General features: G+C 42.0%; 1 protein-coding gene across 1 annotated transcript; it reads right to left on the bottom strand.

Moving 5' to 3' along the window:
- Positions 1 to 5,711: 5,711 nt before the first annotated feature.
- Positions 5,712 to 12,082, bottom strand: RPL34 (ribosomal protein L34). The gene is made up of 5 exons (XM_034772278.1): positions 12,014 to 12,082; positions 11,055 to 11,128; positions 10,871 to 10,970; positions 8,165 to 8,268; positions 5,712 to 5,839 (listed from the first exon to the last, which is right to left on the bottom strand). Exons 2-5 carry the CDS (start codon positions 11,117 to 11,119, stop codon positions 5,755 to 5,757), a joined length of 354 nt encoding a protein of 117 aa, XP_034628169.1. The 5' UTR covers positions 11,120 to 11,128; positions 12,014 to 12,082; the 3' UTR covers positions 5,712 to 5,754.
- Positions 12,083 to 19,697: the final 7,615 nt, after the last annotated feature.

The raw sequence follows: 19,697 nt of genomic DNA, 5'->3' as shown, positions 1-19,697 counted from the left end.
ATGAAAATTCCAGTCTTAATAAGCTGAATTTTTTGCTGTCTCTGAATGGATTTAAATAATAGAACATAACTGAGGTGAAACTAGTCCTGATCTGCTTAGTTAAAAGTCTTTGTTTTGTTTCATCACCAACTACTTTGATATATTATTTTAAATTGATAGATTTTAAGCTGTAGTTGACTGAGGTGGCCACAGCGTGGTAGGCGTACTCTTTTAAAGTAATTGTGTCTACAGTAATTTAATCTTACATGTTTTTCCATCTGTTAACATATTCTGGATGTTCCCAGGAGAGATTGTTGTAGCATTTGCTCAGAAAAATAAGATGCAGATCTTAAGAAAAGGAAAATACTGGGAGCTATCACAGTAAAAGACTACTTGGGCCAATGAAGGAAAGAGGACTAACTCGAGTATCAGAGGAGGATAGCAATATACTGAAAGACATTTTTGGGAACAGTGGGAAAACAGGATTCTTCAGAGGCGTGGAGGTTAGTTCTAAAGCCTTTCACCTCTAGGTCATTCATTCAAATCTGGCCCAGGTAAGATGAGATCAGAAGTTATTACCCTCTCTTTTCTCTGTACAACTCCCAGTATAATGTAGCCTCAATCAAAAGTATGTGTTACCAGCAGGGCTTAAATTCTCAAAGATTATTTCCCAGAGCCCCGGCACGTCCCATGGGGTTGAAGTCCTAAGGCCCAGTATGCGCTGTGAAGGATCTTGGGATTAGAGCTTGAATTGGAGACTAAAAGAGAGCCAATGGACAATTCTAAGAGTGAGGTGAGATGATTGGGGCAACAGGCAAGGAAGACTATCTTAGTAACTATGTTTCATAAGGACTAGATGGGAACAAAGTGGGCCAGAGAGATGGTGATTGCAGTAGTCAGAATGTGAGATGATGAGGGCCTAGACAAGTGTTTTAGCTAGCTGGAGAGAAAAAAGTGTCCTGGCTTGGAAATGTTATGGAGGAAACATCAGCAGATTTGGAGGTAGGCTGGATCTGTGGACCAAAAACAAGGAAGTAGTCAAAAATAACTTCCAGGTTACTGTCCTGTTTGAGAGGAAGGATGATGGCACTGTCAGAACTACCAGAGACTAAGAGCTGGGGGTGGAGAAATATACATTTTATCAAAAAGATGTCTCAAATTTGGATGAAAGGAAATATCTAGTGCATTAAGCCCATCTGAATATTTATAGCATGGTTACATGCTTCTGCCCACAATTAATCAAATGCAGTTTGGCATGTGCAGGTGATCTTATTTTTTTAAATTGTGGGAAAAGAAGAGCAGGTAATATTGAAGGTGAAATAAAGGATACAAATGTCAATACTGCAATTGAAACTAATTCTGATTTTGATTCATTTCCAATATTATCACTGTCCTTTAATCATCAACATGAAGAGAAAAAAATAATCTCTACTTCCTTGAGATGCAGGGGCGGCAAGCTGTGGGGGCGGCATGGCTGCGGGAGGTCCGCCGGTCCTGCGGCTTTGGCGGTAATTCGGCAGTGGGGATGCTGAAGGCGCGGCACCGGTGGACCTCCCGTAGGCATGCCACCAAATCTGCATGATCAGCGGACCGCCCGCAGGCACGCCGCCGAAGGCTGCCTGACTGCCGTGCTTGGTGCAGCAAAAACCATAGAGCCAACCCTGTTGAGATGTATTTGCAACCCCATTAAATTGAGGAAGACCCTGTGTTTTTCTAGGGGAAACTGATGCAGTGACAAATCCCTTAATGGACCTACAATTTGGACTTTAAGCAGGAATTCCACACACACAAAAGCAATTTCTACCATCACCATGTAAATTACAACCTGCTCCAACTCATACTGAAGTTAGTGTCAAAACTCTAATTGACAGCAGGATAATGGTAAGGTTTAGGGTAAGGATCATGTCGTTTTATACATCTGTAAAGAGTCCTGTAAACAGGAATATTGCTAGTATTCAGTAGTCATAATTTGACTCCATAGGTGAAGCAATAAAACTTGTACATGAAACCTAAGCCCCACTGTCAACCACTTATTTTTGGTTATTTGTCAGTGTTTAGCAGGCTTGCTCTAAAAGAAAACGTACCTTGTCTCTCTAAATAATTGAATCTAGTGACTACCTTGAAGACATTGCTAGTTAAGAGGCACATCACACCTGTAAAAACTGCCTTGATATCTAAATTGCAACTGTCTGCTTTGAGTCTGTCATCAATGTGTAAAAAAAAAAAAAAAAAAAACCCACACAACACACGATCTAACAGCCTTATTATCATTTCCCTGATACTTTGTCTAATGACTGGATTTTTATTTTTGCCGCAAGCCAGGCTATCGCACATGGACACTAAGATTTTAGTTGCCCTTGTTGTTCATTCAAATTTAATTTTTATAATTGGTTTCTTTTCTTTCCTTCCAACACTCCCTCCCTCCCCCATACCCTGGTTCAGAGCAAATTGCCTAATTCCACTGCTTTCTGCCTGTTCATTATTTAGCAATAATTAAATTGAAGATGTTATACAAACCAAAATGGAAGCTCACCATGAATATCAACTCCTTTCCCACCATTCTTCCCCCACTCCCAAAAGCCCTAAAGGAAATCTAATCTAACAGACAATGTAAATCAAGCATGTTGAATCATATCTAATTGAAAAACCACTTATAGGGTAGATTAAACACCGGTCTTCATTTCCCTTTCTGTGTGAAATCAATTCTTTTCAGCATATTGCAGAGCCAATGCAGTTGTATTACAGAAAGACCGTGAATACAAACTTCAACTTTGAAAACTTAACTTTAGTATATTAACACTCTGCTGCTCAGACAATTTAGTTAATGTTACAATCTCAGGGCAAGATCTTTCTAGTATTTTATAGCCTTTAAAAACACATTCCAAGCTGGCTTGGAGATGGTGGAGCTAGTTCTGTTTAAATGGTCTTTGATTCTCACTCATTGCTAGGTACTGTACTAACATATAATAAAGCATCCTGCCCTGACGAGCTTACAGTCTAAATAGCTGTATGGTTATTCAATTTGAGAATGTTAACAAAACTGTCTTCATTGCCTTAGCAGGTGAAAAGGCAGTTCTCTTGGGGAAAGAGATTGTTTCACTTCTTCTGTTAATACCCCACCAAGCTATTCAGGAATTTTAAACGGAGACCTATCTTTGTTTCTCCATGAAAGTGACCATGGCTGAGGTCTGTAACACTGGGAGAATAATGAGCAATGAATGATACTGAGGACCTCTTCAAAACAGAGGACAACTCCCCTTAGTCAATTTTTTAATATTAAATTATTTCTTCCCCTTCCATATTTGAATATTGGCTGGTTACAGTATAGGCAGAATTAAGGGTTCTTTGCCCTTAAGGAAGAGCTGTTAAAGGCAGCTTACAGCTGAATAAAATTGGGCTTGTGCCCTTTTGACTTTTTTTTTGTAAATCATAGTCTTCTAGCATAGACAGAACTAGAATTACTAAGGTAAAAGCAAGAAGGGGAAAAAAACAGTTGGAAAATAGGGATAGTGCTCACCTCCTTTGCGATCTACTGCTGAACAGCACTGTATAAGAGCTAGGTATTATTTAAGGATATTTTAACAGGGGAAAAAAAGCAAAAATGCACAAGCCCATTTTTCTCTTTAGAGATCACCTTTAAAAGGAAAGTTGTATATTTTACTACTAGATAAATTGCAGCTAGTGAGAAAGCTACTCCTAGCCTGTGGTCATGCATTGGCTTGTGACCACATGCAGGAGTTTCTCCAATGTGGAAACCATTTCTCCACCCTTCCCACTTTGTTACATTATGGCAACTACAAGTCTCACTGTAAAAATCAATATTAGAGTATTTAGTTTATTTTACTTGTCTTAACAGAATATTGCATTCCTTTGGAGACTAGTCACTCAAGTCTAGATTTTTAAAGGTATCAAGCATTGCTCTGCTCAGTGCTGCAAGGCCTAATTAAGTATTACATGTCCAAGTCCCATTTTAAAAATGGACTTAGTCCCGTAGGTGTCACTGGAACATAGGAGTGTGCAAGGAATAAGTGATTTGAATGGCTAAGTCCTATATTCCAATGACAGGTACCTAGGTGCCTGAGTACATCTATACTGCAACAAACCCTGTAGCAATGACTCTCAGGCTTGGTCTACACTACCCCCCTAATTCGAACTAAGGTACGCAACTTCAGCTACGTGAATAACGTAGCTGAAGTTCGAAGGACCTTAGTTCGAATTAGTTCGAACTTACCTTGGTCCACACTCGGCAGGCAGGCTCCCCCGTCGACTCCGCGGTACTCCTCTCGGCGAGCTGGAGTACCGCAGTCGACGGCGAGCACTTCCGGGTTCGACTTATCACGTCCAGACTAGACGCGATAAGTCGAACCCAGAAGTTCGATTTCCAGCCGTCGAACTACCGGGTAAGTGTAGCCAAGGCCTTAGAATCCCAGACTAACTGACTCAGGATCACAGTACAGGGCTAAAAATAGACATTCTTGCTTGGGCTGGAGCCTGGGCTCTAAGACTCTTCTCCCTCACTGGGTTTCAGAATCCGCCTGAAGCCCAAGCAGGAACATCTAGACTGCTATTTTTAGCCCTGCAGTATGAGCCTGAGTCAGTTGAGCTGGGCTGAGACTCGCTGCCACAGTTTTGTTTAGTGTTTTTTGCTATATGTATGTACCCCAAGTCGCTTTTGAAAAATGAGACTTGGACATGTTACTTGGGCCTTGCAACACCGAGCGGAGAGTTAAAAACATTTAAAAATCAGGGGCTCACTGTTTTGCTTTTCAATCAGGCCTGGTCTACACTTAAAATATAATTATACATAGCTACAACGCTCGGGTGTGAAAACCTCACACTCCTGAGCACCATAGGTGTGCTGACCTTATATTGCACTGTGTGATATCTGAACATGGTTGGACCTGCTGCTGCTTCCCTGGATGTATTATCCAGTCAGCTGGTCAACAGCTCCTATCTTACTGGTTCAGAGTAAATCTTGATTTCCCTCTGTGGCAGCCAGTACAGAAAGTTAGGTTTCACCCTCCTTGTTTCTTTATCTCTGGGCTGTCTGCAGAATCAGTTACAAATAGAGCCAGCATCCTGTAACCAGTCATCTCTCCAGTCACCACACTTTGGGAAATGGTAGTAGTTACCTGAATTTAACAGTAGCAGTAAAAATCACAAAATTTTATTCAGAGTGGAGGATCAATGACACGTTCCAACTTGCTGATGAGGAGCTGTGTAACAAGTTACATTGGAGGACATCCCCCAGCCACTTAAGCAGCTCCTCCCTCAGTGCTACAAAACTCTTCTCCCCACCGGCTGGCCTAGTGGAACAAACGTGAGATCCCTGTTCAGCAAAACTCATTCCCATCTCAACTACATTCAGATTGCAGAGGAATTCTGAAGCTCTCTGACCCTTCTGTACTGTGGCAGGCCGGGGACATGAAGAGAGGGCTGAGTGGGGGCAAAGTGAAAACTCATTCTTCCTATATGCACAGAGATTTGAGTGATCATTAAAAAGTTGCATATCTGGTCTGTGCAGTGACTTTAAAGCTCTTCACAGAGTAGCTACAGTGGCTGTGAAAACTACAACAGAGAACATCTTGACTTGTGAGTGAAGACTACACTAGAACACTGAACTAAAAGGTTATTTTTGCATTTAGCAAGTCTTATGGTGAAGATGCTTTCTAGCTTTGACTGAAGATGTGTAGAATGATGGCAAAGATGTGTAGAATGGTAGAGGACACAAGAAAAGTTGAATTTTCATTTATTAGGCAGACAATACAAAGAGATTCACTTAGATTTCTGACTCTGTGCTTGTGCCTTCAACACTTTCACAACAATCTTCTGCTCCTCAATAAGGAAAGCTCGTTTGATTCTAGGGAGGAGAAAAAGCTTTCATTAGCTCTAATATATAAACTCTGCTTTGATATTAGACACATTTCTCCAAACCCAGCTATTAAGCACAAAATGATACCTAAAACCTAGTTTTAAACTTTTCTACTTGCACTCTTCACCATTCCCAAGACTATTGAAATATGACATGCATACCATCTGAATTTTAAAATGCTTTTGGCCTCATATGTTTTTTTCTGCCCACTCTGCCAAGAAAAAACTTTGTCAGAAAACTGCAAAGGCCTAGGTATTTCAGGATTAAAACAGTTCCCCCTATATGATTACCCCCCCCACCCCCTTCATGCACACAGAGGCCACAGTCACGTTTAAACGTGGTTATTTTTGTAGGCTAGACATGGTCATTATGTAGAGGATCTCAAGCCTAAAAAGATCGAACACTTAAGTCATCAGACAGCTTTCTTGATGGTTTGCCATACCCAAACACAAATATACCATATGAATATTTCTAGTTACTATTTAATACAAAGGTGGTTAAATGACATGGAAGTGTAGTTTAACAATCTCATTAAAAAAGCTGCTGTTAGCCTAAGCAAGTTTAAATACTAGTGACGGGATTAATCTGATTCTCAAATCCATGCCTGTACAAATACTCCTCCCATCCCTAATTATATAGATATAAGACCCACCCCAAAAATAAAGAATACTAGGAGTGTGCCTTGCCACATGGCAGCAGACATTTGTTACACTGACACCCTGTCTGTGGCTCCTTCCTGTTCCCAAAACCCCTGTTCTCCTTCTGCATGGTAGTCAGGATCTTTTCTCCCTCCACTAGCAGCAGCAACTCCCTCCAGTGCCATATGCAGATTTATTTACGTGATACAGAGAATCATTTTGTAACCCAGTAGCAAAACAACCTTCAAGCTGTCATGAATATCAATGCTTCACCCTTAATAAAAAAAAATTTGAACTGTGCAGAACTATCACCTTTTTCCATATCAAGCAACCTTTATTCTTAAAGATACACATTTCACGTGCTAAAGCTGCTTTTCACAGCATTCACACCTGTAGTAGGCTGGCTTAGTCACAAAATAAAACTTTTATATAGATGAATTAAACACAGGTGGACGTGCTAGCATCCTCAACAAGCTGTGGGGGGGCATTTAGCATGGAAAATTTTGAACTAAGCATTATGTCCATCACACACCAGATGTCTTCCACAAATCTGTGCAATTCAGTTTTTAAAGTACTCAAAAGTAAAAAATTGCTAGCAATGGTTATAGTACAGATCAGGCAGGGAATAGCATGTTAACCTTTTAACTGTGGAGATCTGGAATCAAATTTGTCTAACACGTGCATAGACAAAGCTCTTCACACCAGGGACCTTTTTGTTATAGCTGTCTATCACATGGCTAATACACATTGGCACTCTGCTATAAAATGAATTAAGATGGCCTTAGTCTAGTGTGCAGTGTAAAATTTATCCATATGGGAAAGCCATTACATCAATGCTGAGATGCTTAGTGTGCAGATAACAGGGATAATAATTATCAGGACTTGGGTTCAGTGAACAGCATGAAAAAGCCAACCACTTCAACTTATATCTATTCTTAGTCACAGTTCACACAAGACAGGTAGAACTATTTAAAATACTTGAGTTGTAAGAAAATCTGCTATGTATGCAGAGTAAGGGCTTGTCTTCACTAAAGCGCTAAGTCCATGTAAGTTACATAGCTTCTGCCTCTTCTTGAGGTGGATTACAAAAGTGGATAGAAGAGCACTCTCCCATCAACTTAGCATGTCTTAACCAGACTCACTAAATCAATGCTGCTGCACTGATCACAGCAGTGCCAATTTAGCCCTAAGAAAGACAGTGAACTGTAGATAGTTTAACTAGTGTCATACTTTTAAACAGGGTCAGTTTTGACATTAATGCTTTCCTTAAATAACTATACCTCTCTCCTCTATCAATCAGTATTCAGGACAGAACTCAAAGTTCAGGTTTATACAGAAGGGACATCATGATATTTGATGGCAAATTACAATGAAGAATCTAAAACCTTTATTAAAAAAAAGATAGTAAAAGCAGGAACTAGTTGGAATCCAGGAGACAAGATTTTGTACATATAAATGCATCTACATTATTACATCATTGATGAGTTTCACAGCCCCATCTTTACCCATTTCAAGTCAGTCAAGAGAAATATATTGTTAAAAAGAATGTTAAGCACCCAGGTCTGAAAAATTTGGCCTAGAAGAAGAAAAATGTGTTACTGCTAATACGATGTATTATACGCACACATTTTGACCAATATTTATGACAAAGTTGCTTAGCTTTTTTTAAATTTACCTGTCACGGACACATTTTGCACACATGGAACCGCCATAGGCTCTGCTAACATGCTTCTTCGTTTTTGACAACCTCATAAGGACTTTAGGGCGCACAGCACGAACCTATGTGAAGCAAAAATTGAAGTGTCATACAGAGTAATTCATAATCATGTATACTTTTTGGATACTAGCCATATTAAAAGAAAATCAAGCACACCATTTAAGCGTGTCACTTCAGACTAAGCACAAGCATGTTGAGCAGTTTCTCTTGAAAAAAGTCAACTGTTGCTGAATGTGCAAGATACGCTTTTACAAGATACAGCTGTTTGCAATATCTCTTCACTACGAATATCTTACTACAAAGTCCCTACTTTGATAATTTATTGGTCCGAGATCTCTCCCAATCGTACAGGCATTGTGGAAAACTTGCAGTTAAATGTCAGTAGATTGCTTTGGCTCGTGTGTATATATTACAGTGGAGTTTGCAACCAAAATACTGCATGAAAACCTGGAAGTGAAGCTGAGAATTAGACTATAAAAGTAAATTCTAAGACTTTATCATTTTTTAAATAACCCAACGTGGTGGTGTTAATAACATAACTAAGGAAATTTGCATTACATACATGTAACCTGACAGTGTCTCTTCCAAGTCACCTTACATATTCTATACCAAACAATCATACTGTAGACCACATCAATTGGAATCACTTATAATACTGTAGAAAGCACTGCAATTGCTTTTACTGAAAAATGACATTTGGACATTACATACTAGCTATCTTTTAAAGATATTTCGCGCTAGAAATAAGGAGAGTCGGTATCATGTGGTCAAACAAGCTTTCTGGCAACCCCCAGCAAGCAGTCCGTGTACTACAAACAAGTAAGAACCTCTTTTACAAAAAATTAAAATAAAACCCCAAATATTCTCTTTACAAATATATCAATCTTCTATCAAATACAATGGACACACCATTCAGATCAAGCTAGGTTGGTGGTGGTATTACTTGGAAATGGTAGAGTCAGAGAGGAGGACAATATGAGTTTTAGAATAGATATTGTCCTTCAAAATGTCACTTTTCACACTGCTACAACTGAACCTGCAAACCCTTTAAAGTGGTGGTGTTGTTTTTTTTTTGGGGGGGGGGGGGGAGGGGAGGGGAAGAGGGTAGTTAGGGATATACTTGAAACCTCCCTAGCAAAAATTAAAACAACGTCCTTCTTTCTGTAAGAACAAAGTTATGCCTTTGCTATATGAAAAAAAAAAAAAAATTAAATATTGTCATTACTATAACTCACTTTTGATTGTACACAATCTGCACATAGAACTACATCATGAAGTATCCTACTACAGTATCCCTTTGATAGTTATCTATATTTAGACTAGCAAGGCTTAGATTTTTATGGCTAAATGTCAGTAAACTGCAATTTCATCCCCCCACCCAAACCAATGAAAAAATATTTCCATTGATAACTGAAATTTACAGATAAACAAAGTAAGAAAAATGCTGCTTAAAAACTTAGAAATGTCATTAAATAATGGTCTGACACCCCCATAATTTTGTGCAACTGAAAATTTAAATCAATTTTTAAAAAGTCGCTTAAAATAAATATCATCCACCAAAGTTATAAAAAACACAAAAGCTGAATTCTTCTAACCCTATCCATGCCCAACTTTATGGCATGGGCATTTGCTACTTATCCCCTAAGACAGTGGTTCCCAAACTTTAACAACCTGTGAACCCCTTTCACCAAAATGTCAAGTCTCGCGAACCCCCTCCTAAAAAAAGAATATTTCCAGGGATTTTCTCCTTCACCTAAGTATAAATTATAAAAGCAGTGATCTTGGAAATATTAAATTTGTTTTTATGACATGCTTATTACACACTATTTATTATTAATTATTATTTATCATTGCAGTATTTTTATTACATTATGAAAATGGCAACACTCTTCCAAGATCTCACTTTCGTAGCTTGTATCACTTTGAATAAGCTTGTTATAAGACAAGGCTCCTATGTTTCATCAAGAAGTATCAGATGTGAAACAGCATGAAGGTATCTAAGAAGCCAACTCAAAGAGTTCCTCTTATACAAGCATTCATGTCTTGAGCAGTTCAAGCAAACAACGCATGTACAACAAAGCTTAAACTTGTTCTTCATAATAATTCTAAAAACAATACTAGCTGCCTATTTAATTTTAAAAACAGCAAAAAAATATCCACCTCCCTTTCCATTTCTTATAAGGAGTCTTGAAGTTTAAATCTCCTCAGTGTGATAGATATGCTTGCTTTGATCTGCTTAGCTCTTGGAAGCCCAGGGGCTCCGAGGCTGCTGGTCCCGTGCTGCTCGGGGTCCCTAAGGACAGTTCTGTCCGCCATTAGGGAATTTTTTCCCCGAGAACCCCCTGTAACATTTCATGAACCTCCAGGGGTTCACGAACCCCAGTTTGGGAACCACTGCCCTAAGATAAAGGAGCTCAGATGCTGTGGATTATGAGCACCAAAATTAAGAAAAAAAAGCATCACTATCCACTAAATGCTTTAAATTTTCAGAGGTTTAACAACTAATCCTCACAACACGCACATGAAGTAAGTATCATCTCCAATTAAAGACTGAAAAGCACTAGGCAAAATACTTAACTGAAAAAAAATATCACATAGCAAGTCAGCAACTGTGGGAGCTGAAGTATGTGATCATGGTACCAAAAATGACCAGGTAATACTTACACCACGAAGTCTTCCTGGACACACACCACATGCAGACTTCGGTGCCTTGCCAACTTTCTTGGTATAAAGGTAAACAATCCTGTTACCTGGTGTCCGGGACCTGTGTGCATCAGAGAAACAGGCAATTAGTGTAAAAAAAACAGATTCAAAAAGATAAACTCTCAGGAACTCCAATCTTACTTACAGCCTGGTCTTGTTAGAGGCTGTGTTGTAGGACAACCTACGACGGTATGTCAGACGCTGAACCATTTTTTATATCTAAATAAAAGAATGAAAGAAAGAGCATTAGACTCACAACGATCTTTCACCACTAAGTTTAAATTTATTTTTTTTTTGGTAGTAATTTGGACAACAAGAAGTAGGTGACATCATCAGTGAATCATATTACTTGTAATGGCCCTAGCAACACCAATACACTGAAGTTTGACATGGGCAGTAGAATGCTTCAGGTTTCACACCTGTCAGTAGTAAAGATGTAGTACTAATCCCACAAACATAAAAACAATAATAAACTCTGAGTCTCCGCATTTTTCTCCTCTAAATCTCAAAAACACATTATAAAGGAGGGGAAGCATCCGCATCTACAAACAAGTTAATCTATGTTCAGATGTTGTGAAGTCACAGTGTGTTAACATTTATGTACTTAGAGCTTACAAACCCCTATACCTTTCATAGCACCCAGAACTGCCTGCTCCCCGTCTCTTGCCCATTAAGCGACAGTCCTGTAACCACCACTGCGCTAGGTCCATCCCAGAACCCCCGTGGTCACTCCCCCAGTCCTTCTGACACAAGCCACACGAGTCACTAGAAGGCAGCAGGACTCCCCATCTCCCCACCTGGCGCCCCCACCCCGTGGGTCTGGCCCTACCCAGCTCCGGAGCATCCCGTAACCCCAGGGCCTGTCGATGGCCCCAGGCCGCAGCAGGGGTGCGGGGAATGCGCTGCAACCAGCAGGCGCGAGCCCCAACCGCGGTCCCGAGGCCACAACCCAATCCCCGCTCCCCAATACCGCCCTCCCACGACTCCCCACAGCCCAGTATCCGCCCGGAACTCAGCCCCAGGCCGCCCGGACCCGCCAATCCGCGGATGGAAGCGGATCGGACCAGCTCCCCAACATAGGCCAGGAGATGGAAGCCACCATACCTGGTCTCGCCGGGACCGGAAGAGGAAGGGGAAAGGCGCGGGTCAAAGTTCAAATAGTGACCGAGAAACCCCGGAAGTAGTATTCGTGTTACTACTCAAGCTTCCTTATGGCAATCGAGCGGGGCATGGGCGCCGCCATGTTGTACGGAAAATAAGGAGCGACTGGCCGGGCTGGGAGTCTCTCCCCGCGGGGGGTTGAAGAAGATTGGGCTGGAGCCCGCAGTTCACCACTATTAGGCCGCCTCTCGCTCTCCCGTCACTCAACGGGTGCCCAGCCACCGGCCCGAGCGCGGCTGGGGCAGGGATTGGGGGGGGGCTCTGGCTGGGCAGCGCTTACCTTGGGCGGCTCCCGGAAGCGACTGGCAAGTCCGGCTCATCGATAGCCAGGTGGCTCCGTGCGCTGCCCCTGCCTGCAGGTGCTGCCTCTGCAGCTCCCATTGGCTGTGTTTCCTGGCCAACGGGAGCGGCAGAGTCAGGGCAGGGCGTGGGGGCAGCGTGCGGAGACCCCCGGCTGCCCCTGTGCCCAAGAGCTGGAAATGCCATCCCTTCTGGGAGCAGTGCGGAGCCAGGGCAGGTAGGGAGCCCGCGTTAGCCCCGCTGCGCCGCCGACTGGACTTTTGGCCTATTAAAATCTCCCGGATTGCTTTTAATAGTCACCGGGAGATCAAGGCTGATTCCGGTAGACTCTTGGCCAATCCAGGAAGGTTGACAACCTTAAGTTGGACCCATAAACACTGACTGCAGCCACCTCTGGCTCTAACACACACAGCACAGCGTGTACCTTACAATCCCAAACCCTGGCAGAGCCAAGCACTGGGCTTAACACACCTTTTCTCCCTGGGAGTGGAGGGGAGAAGGAGTGAATCACAGGTGGCAGATTTTGGTTGCCCTGCTTGATGCACTGCTGGAAGGCTCTCTGGGTGTGCCTTAGGCTTAAATGCTAGCTTCAGTGTAGACCGGGGTGGGCAAACTTTTTGGCCCGAGGGCCACATCTAGGTGGGGAAATTATATGCAGGGCCATGAATGTAGGACTGGGGCAGGGGGTTGGGGTGTGGGAGGGGGTGTGATGTGTAGGAAGGGGCTCAGGGCAAGAGGTTGGGGTGCGGAGTGCAGGCTCTGGCCCGGCGCCACTTACCTTGAGCGGCTCCAGGGTGGCAGTGGCATGCAGGCAGGCTCCCTGCCTGCCCTGGCCCCGTGCCACTCCAGGAAGTGGCCAGTATGTCCGGCAGTGGCTCATGGGGGTGGGGTGGGGCAGGTGGCTCTGCCATGCACTGCCCTTGCCTGTGGGTACTACCCCCAAAGCTCCCATTGGCTGTGGTTCCCCGTTCCCGGCCAATGGGAGCTGTGGGGAGCAGTGCCTGCAGGCAAGGGCAGCGCACAGAGCCCTCTGCCCTTCCCATCAGGGGCCGCAGGGACTTGGTGCCAGCCGCTTCCAGGAGTGGCGTGGGGCCAAGGCAGGCAGGGAGCCTGCCTTAGCCCTGCTGCGCCACAGGGCTGGCAATCCCGGCCCGCGGGCCGTAGTTCACCCTCCCCTGGTGTAGACACTACCTATGCCCTCAGGGAGGGATTCCAATCAATTGGAAAGCCTGAAAGTTTCCCCTTGGGAAAAAATGATGTGGTAACTTTATATAATTTTAAATCAGGAAAATAATCTACTCCAGACTTCATATGTTTTCTGACAACAGTGGGACCTGAGTTATCTTCTTAGCAGGCTGTCTTTGCAGGACCAATCTCACTGTTTCTCCTCTAAGCTAATGGATGCTATTGTCATGGCTGTGGCTGGTGCAGGCATGGTATCTATTGCATTGACAGCATTTACCACTCCCATAATCCTGAGATTTTGGAAGCAGTCCTGAGGACTTGAGAAATCTCCTAGAATCTTGAGTCTTAAGCCAAGAGCCTGAAAATATGCAGAGCTAGAGGTATATAACATCTATTAGCTGTTTCCTCAGAAACCTGGAAATACTGATCTGGTAGCAACCCAAGACATCACAAGTGATAATTTTTTGGACAGCCAATAAAGAAAAAATACTGAGAGCCCTAATCAGGCAATTCCTTTTTAACCTCCAGTGATTACTTCCATTTCCTTTGTTATTTTTTTATTTCTTTGCTGCAATAAAATTATCTAATGGAAAATAAAAGAGACATGCCTATCCCAACAAGTGATCCATTCAAGGTAAAGAACTGCACTGTAGATGCCTATTTCTCTTCATTCTTTTTTGACTGGTTCTAATCCTCTTCTGCATTCCAGGAGTGAAGCAGGATAGTCTACACAAATGCTAATTCATGCAGTTTGATAAACTATAAGTTTCAGTTCATGAGCTGTCTTCAGAATGCTGCTTGACACCATTGCTAAACACAGGATTTTGTCTAAAAAGTAGTATTGCAGCAGCTGGTTATCTAAGATCAGTGAAGCTGGAAAAGGTGAACCACTGAAGTCAAGTAGATCATTTAAAATGTATATCTGGGTAGACCCTGGAGTTTTTTCCAGGGTTCTAGTAATCCTGATTTTTTTATGCAAGCCTATTTTCTAAACATCAGATTATTTCCTGAAAGCCTTATTGTTCTACACTGTGGCAGTTATGGTTCATGCCCACAGCAAGAAAGTTTTAAATCTACTACTCAAAAATCTAAACCATAAATGACCTGATAGGCTTTGTTTGTTTTGTTTTTGCTAATGGAACAAAGGCAGACAAGGCATCTTGGACACATCCCTTTTTTTTATACAAGGAATCCAGGGTGAAATCCTGGTCTTGAAAGCCCTTTCTGAGGAGTGCCCATTGTGGTGCAGTTGAAAAAGCACAGACACCATGATTTAAAAAGAATGACTTTTTGTTTGCACATAGATGCATTCCCTTTTCCTATAATAAGAACAAAGATGTGAAGGTCACAGCTAATTACACTGGTCAAGCAAAAATGCAACTGAAAAATTGTCCCCAAGTACAAATGTTTCTTGAACCTGTGGCTGCACCAGATTCTTGTGCATGTCTGGTCCCCTTCTACTTTTTTTATTCCTGTCTTATTCAATCCTCAACATGCAACCCCTTTGCTCTCCAAAACTCAGCAGTGACATGAGTTGTGTTCACATACATTACAGCTGTCTGCAATATTTCTGTCTGGATGGGGACTCCTCTTTTCCGTGATGTATGGCAGCAGGGGTTCTTCAACAGTCTCTCTTAACACCCACCCATGTAATCCTGCTACACCATAAACATAATAGTGGAGGGTTCTTATAGGGGATAATCTGGTGCATCTGAGCCTGGATAGTCCACTAACAAACTATGCCCCTATCTGAACTTGTACTACCTCCCACCTGCACTGCACTACATGGGACAGATGCTAAGACTGGAAGCAGTTAGAGTTGAGCACAGAGGAAGTTAGATGGTCTCCCAACAGCCAATGAGAGTACTCCAGCTGTGCCAACTCCACCAATGTAAATCTGATGTTATCTCCTTATTTATTTTGGGAAATTATTTCTATCAATAATTTTCAATTACCTTTAGGCAATGGAGAGTGTTACCTATACTGAAGAAAGGAATGCTAGCTTTAAAGATTCCCATTGTATTAGGTTTCTCAAATCTCTTCCGTTGGACCTTTGACTGAGATCACGTCCCACACATTGAGGCCTTGACAGGTTGAAGAGTATGCTGACAAGCATGGCTGGCCTTTTCACTTTGCAATTAGTGGCTAGCTGGCAATAGGAAGGCTGTGTTTTTCATTTTGTTCTCTACTTCATAGATCCTGCTCCCATCCCGCTATGGGGCACCAAGGCATCAAAGAACAAAATATTCAAAAACATATGTTTCAATTTCTCCTGCTTCTCAGCTGTGGTTGCTCTTGGTGGTTCCACTCTGCCTGTCCCTCTGTGCTGCACAACGTCCATTCTTTTCTTCACATAGCACATGAGAATGCATTGTGGCCGATCTGATAATTGACACGGTTTGTTTGCATTTGATTTATAAGGCCAAATTCTGCCTAGGGTTGAAGACAGAGCATTAACATTGGCTTCAATGCAAGTCCTCACCCCCCATTCATTGGGAGCAGAATTTCACCCAATGAGTGTAAGCCATGAAGTGTTCTCTGCTACTTTTGTTTAAACAATATTACAAAAAATAAAATCTATTGTATACATTTTCAAAGGACCTGTACACACATCTCAAGGTTCCAATGCAATCATTAGCCACTTGAGCTTTGCTCTTGGAAGTAGCATGTATATAGAACCCTTTGATGTGTGTTCATAGTCTTATTTATAGATTTTTAGCTCACAGTTTGTTGTGCAGCATTCTCCCTGTCTTATATCTATAATTATTATTTTGGTTAATTATTGACTCTTTTTAAATGCAAATTATGGGCATCAGAATTTTCCTGCTTCGTGAAAGAGAGAAAATATGTCTGAACTAGATATGAGAGTACATTTGAAAAAGAAGCACATTTTAGACAAGTGAATTTCAGAGCAATTAGAGTATTTAATTTGAACTTTCTAGGTCCAGAACCCTAAGGGGAGTAAGGAAACCAATTAAATTAAATTAAATAATCATGCTCTAAATATAAAAATGTAACAGAACCCAATTGTTAAAGAACAACACTATTAAATTACTGATGAAGTAGTTTGGAAATGCAACAGTTTGCCATCTTATTACCAAGCAATAGTTACTGATTCTACCTAGACTTAGCAAATTTGGGCCACAACCTCAACTGATTTAAATAAAAGTAGCTGCATTGAACTAAATGAAATTTCACTGATTTACACTGGCTGAGCGTCTGGCCTGTTGTTTTAAAACACATGCAATTTATTTTGTACGATTAATAGGACTGTCAAATTAAGAGTTTACAAATGCATCTTTAAATATTAGTTTGATTTTTTAATACTGTCTAGTTTGGTGAATCATACCTGAAGTAGAAGCTTACTAGAGCTTACTAGGAGCTAGCAAACAGGAGCGGCCAACAGGGGAGTTTTGCAAGGGACTTCTACAGGTGAAGGAGAAGCAATTAGGTGACCCGTGGGGTAACTTTGTTGTCTGTTGTGTGTGTGTGTGTTTGTGTTTGCTTCTGGACTGAAATATACCATGTGGTCTGTTTGTTTGGGGGACTGTATGCTGACTGTGTGGGTGCTGAGCCAAGCGGCCTGCTAAGCAAGGCTGAGAGCTTCTTAATGAGGCTTTGATCCCTAAGCCCTTTATCACCCATCAACCTTTAACCAGGGGGAGGGGCTACTCAGGAAGATCAGTGCTTTAAAAATCCCGCTCCTCAGCGACCAGAGGAGCCAGCGAATATTGGAGTTTTGTGAGGGAGTTTACAGGCGGGGGGGCTACATACACTTAACATTCCTTGAACTTCTTTAAACTTAAGCTTAAAAACATCCCCTGATAAAAACCAAACAATAACAAAGGAACCAGCTGCAGGAGTAAAAAGATAATGCAGGCAGAAGTCCAGCAACAGAGTGGGGGCTACCCAGATTATTGCACCCAATGCAGCATGTATGATTACCTGCCCTATAAGCAAGTAACGTATGTGTGCATTCGGTGCAAGGAGCTCCTGGCCCTCAGAGACCATGAACGGGCTTTGGAGGCCAGGGTGGCTGAACTGGAGGAGCTAAGGGAGACAGAGAGGTGCATAGATGAGACTTTCCAGGACACAGTAGACCGGTCCCACTCCTGGTCTGACAGATTCTGTGCTGTTGAGGATGAAAGTCTCAAGGAAGGAGAACATCCAACTGGAGGAGAGGGAAACGATCCCATAGTTGGGACCCTCCTTCCAGATGATATTGTGGTTTCCTCTCGCACTGAGGAGGGAACTCCAGTTATTAGGAAGAGACAGGTATTAGTAATGGGCAATTCGATCATTAGAAACACAGATAGCTGGGTTTGCGATGATCGGGAGAACTGCATGGTGACTTGCCTGCCGGGTGCAAAGATTGCGGATCTCTCAAGACATCTAGATAGGCTTATATGTAGTGCTGGGGAGGAGCCCGGTGGTACCAATGAAATAGGGAAGGACAGGAGAGAGGTCCTGGAGGCCAAATTTAGACTACTAGGTAAGAGATTGAAGTCCAGGACCTCCATGGTAGCGTTCTCTAAAATGCTTCCAGTTCCACGCACAGGGCCAGTTAGACAGGCAGAACTGCAGGGTCTCAATATGTGGATGAAACTATGGTGTAGGGAGGAGGGGTTTAGATTTATTAGGAACTGAGGAAACTTTGGGGAAAAGGGGAGCCTATACAGGAAGGATGGGCTCCATCTAAACCAAAATGAATCAGATTGCTGGTGCTTAAAATTAAAAAGGTTGTAGAGCAGTTTTTAAACCAAGGGCTGGGGGAAAGCTGACAAGTGCGGAGGAGTACATGGTTTGGACATCCCTTAAGGGATGATCTATAAATGGGGTTTCCCTATGTCCTAGTAAGGAAGAGAGGATGGAAGATGATAAAATACAGGTAGGATCTGATGAGAAACAGTCAAAAGAAAAAAAGTCCCATTCAATTACATCATGTAATGGCAGGCAGCTAAAAAGTGACAAGTTTTTAAAGTGCTTATATACCAATGCTAGAAGTCTAAATAATAAGATGGGTGAACTAGAGTGCCTCATATTAAATGAGGATATTGATATAATAGGCATCACAGAAACTTGGTGGAATGAGGATAATTAATGGGATACAGTATTACCAAGGTACAAAATATATCTGAAGGACAGACCAGGTAGTGCTGGTGGGGGAGTGGCAATATATGTGAAAAAAAGCATAGAATCAAATGAAGTAAAAATTTTAAATGAACCAAACTGTACCATAGAATCTCTATGGATAGTAATTCCATAGAATAATAAGAATAAAGCACTAGGGATATATTACAGACCACCTGACCAGGATGGTGATAGTGTCTGTGAAATGCTCAGGGAGATTAGAGAGGCTATTAAAATAAAAGAACTCAATAATAATGGGGGATTTCCACTATCCCCATATTGACTGGGTACATGTCACCTCAGGATGGGATGCAGAGATAAAATTTCTTGACACCTTAAATGACTGCTTCTTGGAGCAGCTGGTCCTGGAACCCACAAGAGGAGAGGCAATTCTTGATTTAGTCCTAAATGGAGCACAGGATAAGGTCCAAGAGGTGAATATAGCTGGACCGCTTGGTAATAGTGACCATAATATATGGTAATTAAATTTAACATCCCTGTGGTGGGGAAAATCCACAGCGGCCCAACATAGCATTTAATTTCAGAGAGGGGAACTACACAAAAATGAGGAGGTTAGTTAAACAGAAATTAAAAAGTACAGCACCAAAAGTAAAATCCCTGCAAGCTGCATGGAAACTTTTTAAAGACACCATAATAGAGGCTCAACTTAAATGTATACCCCAAATTAAAAAACATAGTAAGAGAACCAAAAAAGAGCCACCGTGGCTAAACAACAAAGTAAAAGAAGCAGTGAGAGGCAAAAAGGCATCCTTTAAAAAGTGGAAGTTAAATCCTAATGAGGAAAATAGAAAGGAGCATAAGCTCTAGCAAATGAAGTGTACAACTATAATTTGGAAGGCCAAAAAAAGAATTTGAAGAACAGCTAGCCAAAGACTCATCCCACCAACGTCACCCAGTGCTCGCACTCTAAACCCAACATCCGAAATTAGGCCAAAGTATTACAGCTCACAGGAGACTAGACTATTATGTGTCACAGGCAAAGAATACAAGG

This window comes from Trachemys scripta, chromosome 5 (assembly GCF_013100865.1).
Source record: "Trachemys scripta elegans isolate TJP31775 chromosome 5, CAS_Tse_1.0, whole genome shotgun sequence".
Classification (NCBI taxonomy): Eukaryota; Metazoa; Chordata; order Testudines; family Emydidae; genus Trachemys; species Trachemys scripta.
This window is presented reverse-complemented; position numbering and strand designations above follow the sequence as displayed.

Coding starts and splice junctions, on each gene's coding strand:
- RPL34 (XM_034772278.1), bottom strand. CDS start 11,119: ATGGTTCAGCGTCTGACATACCGTCGTAGGTTGTCCTACAACACAGCC. Junction 8,269..10,870: donor GTCCAGGAAGACTTCGTGGT/GTAAGTATTACC, acceptor TGCTTCACATAG/GTTCGTGCTGTGCGCCCTAA. Junction 5,840..8,164: donor GCAAAATGTGTCCGTGACAG/GTAAATTTAAAA, acceptor TCTCCTCCCTAG/AATCAAACGAGCTTTCCTTA.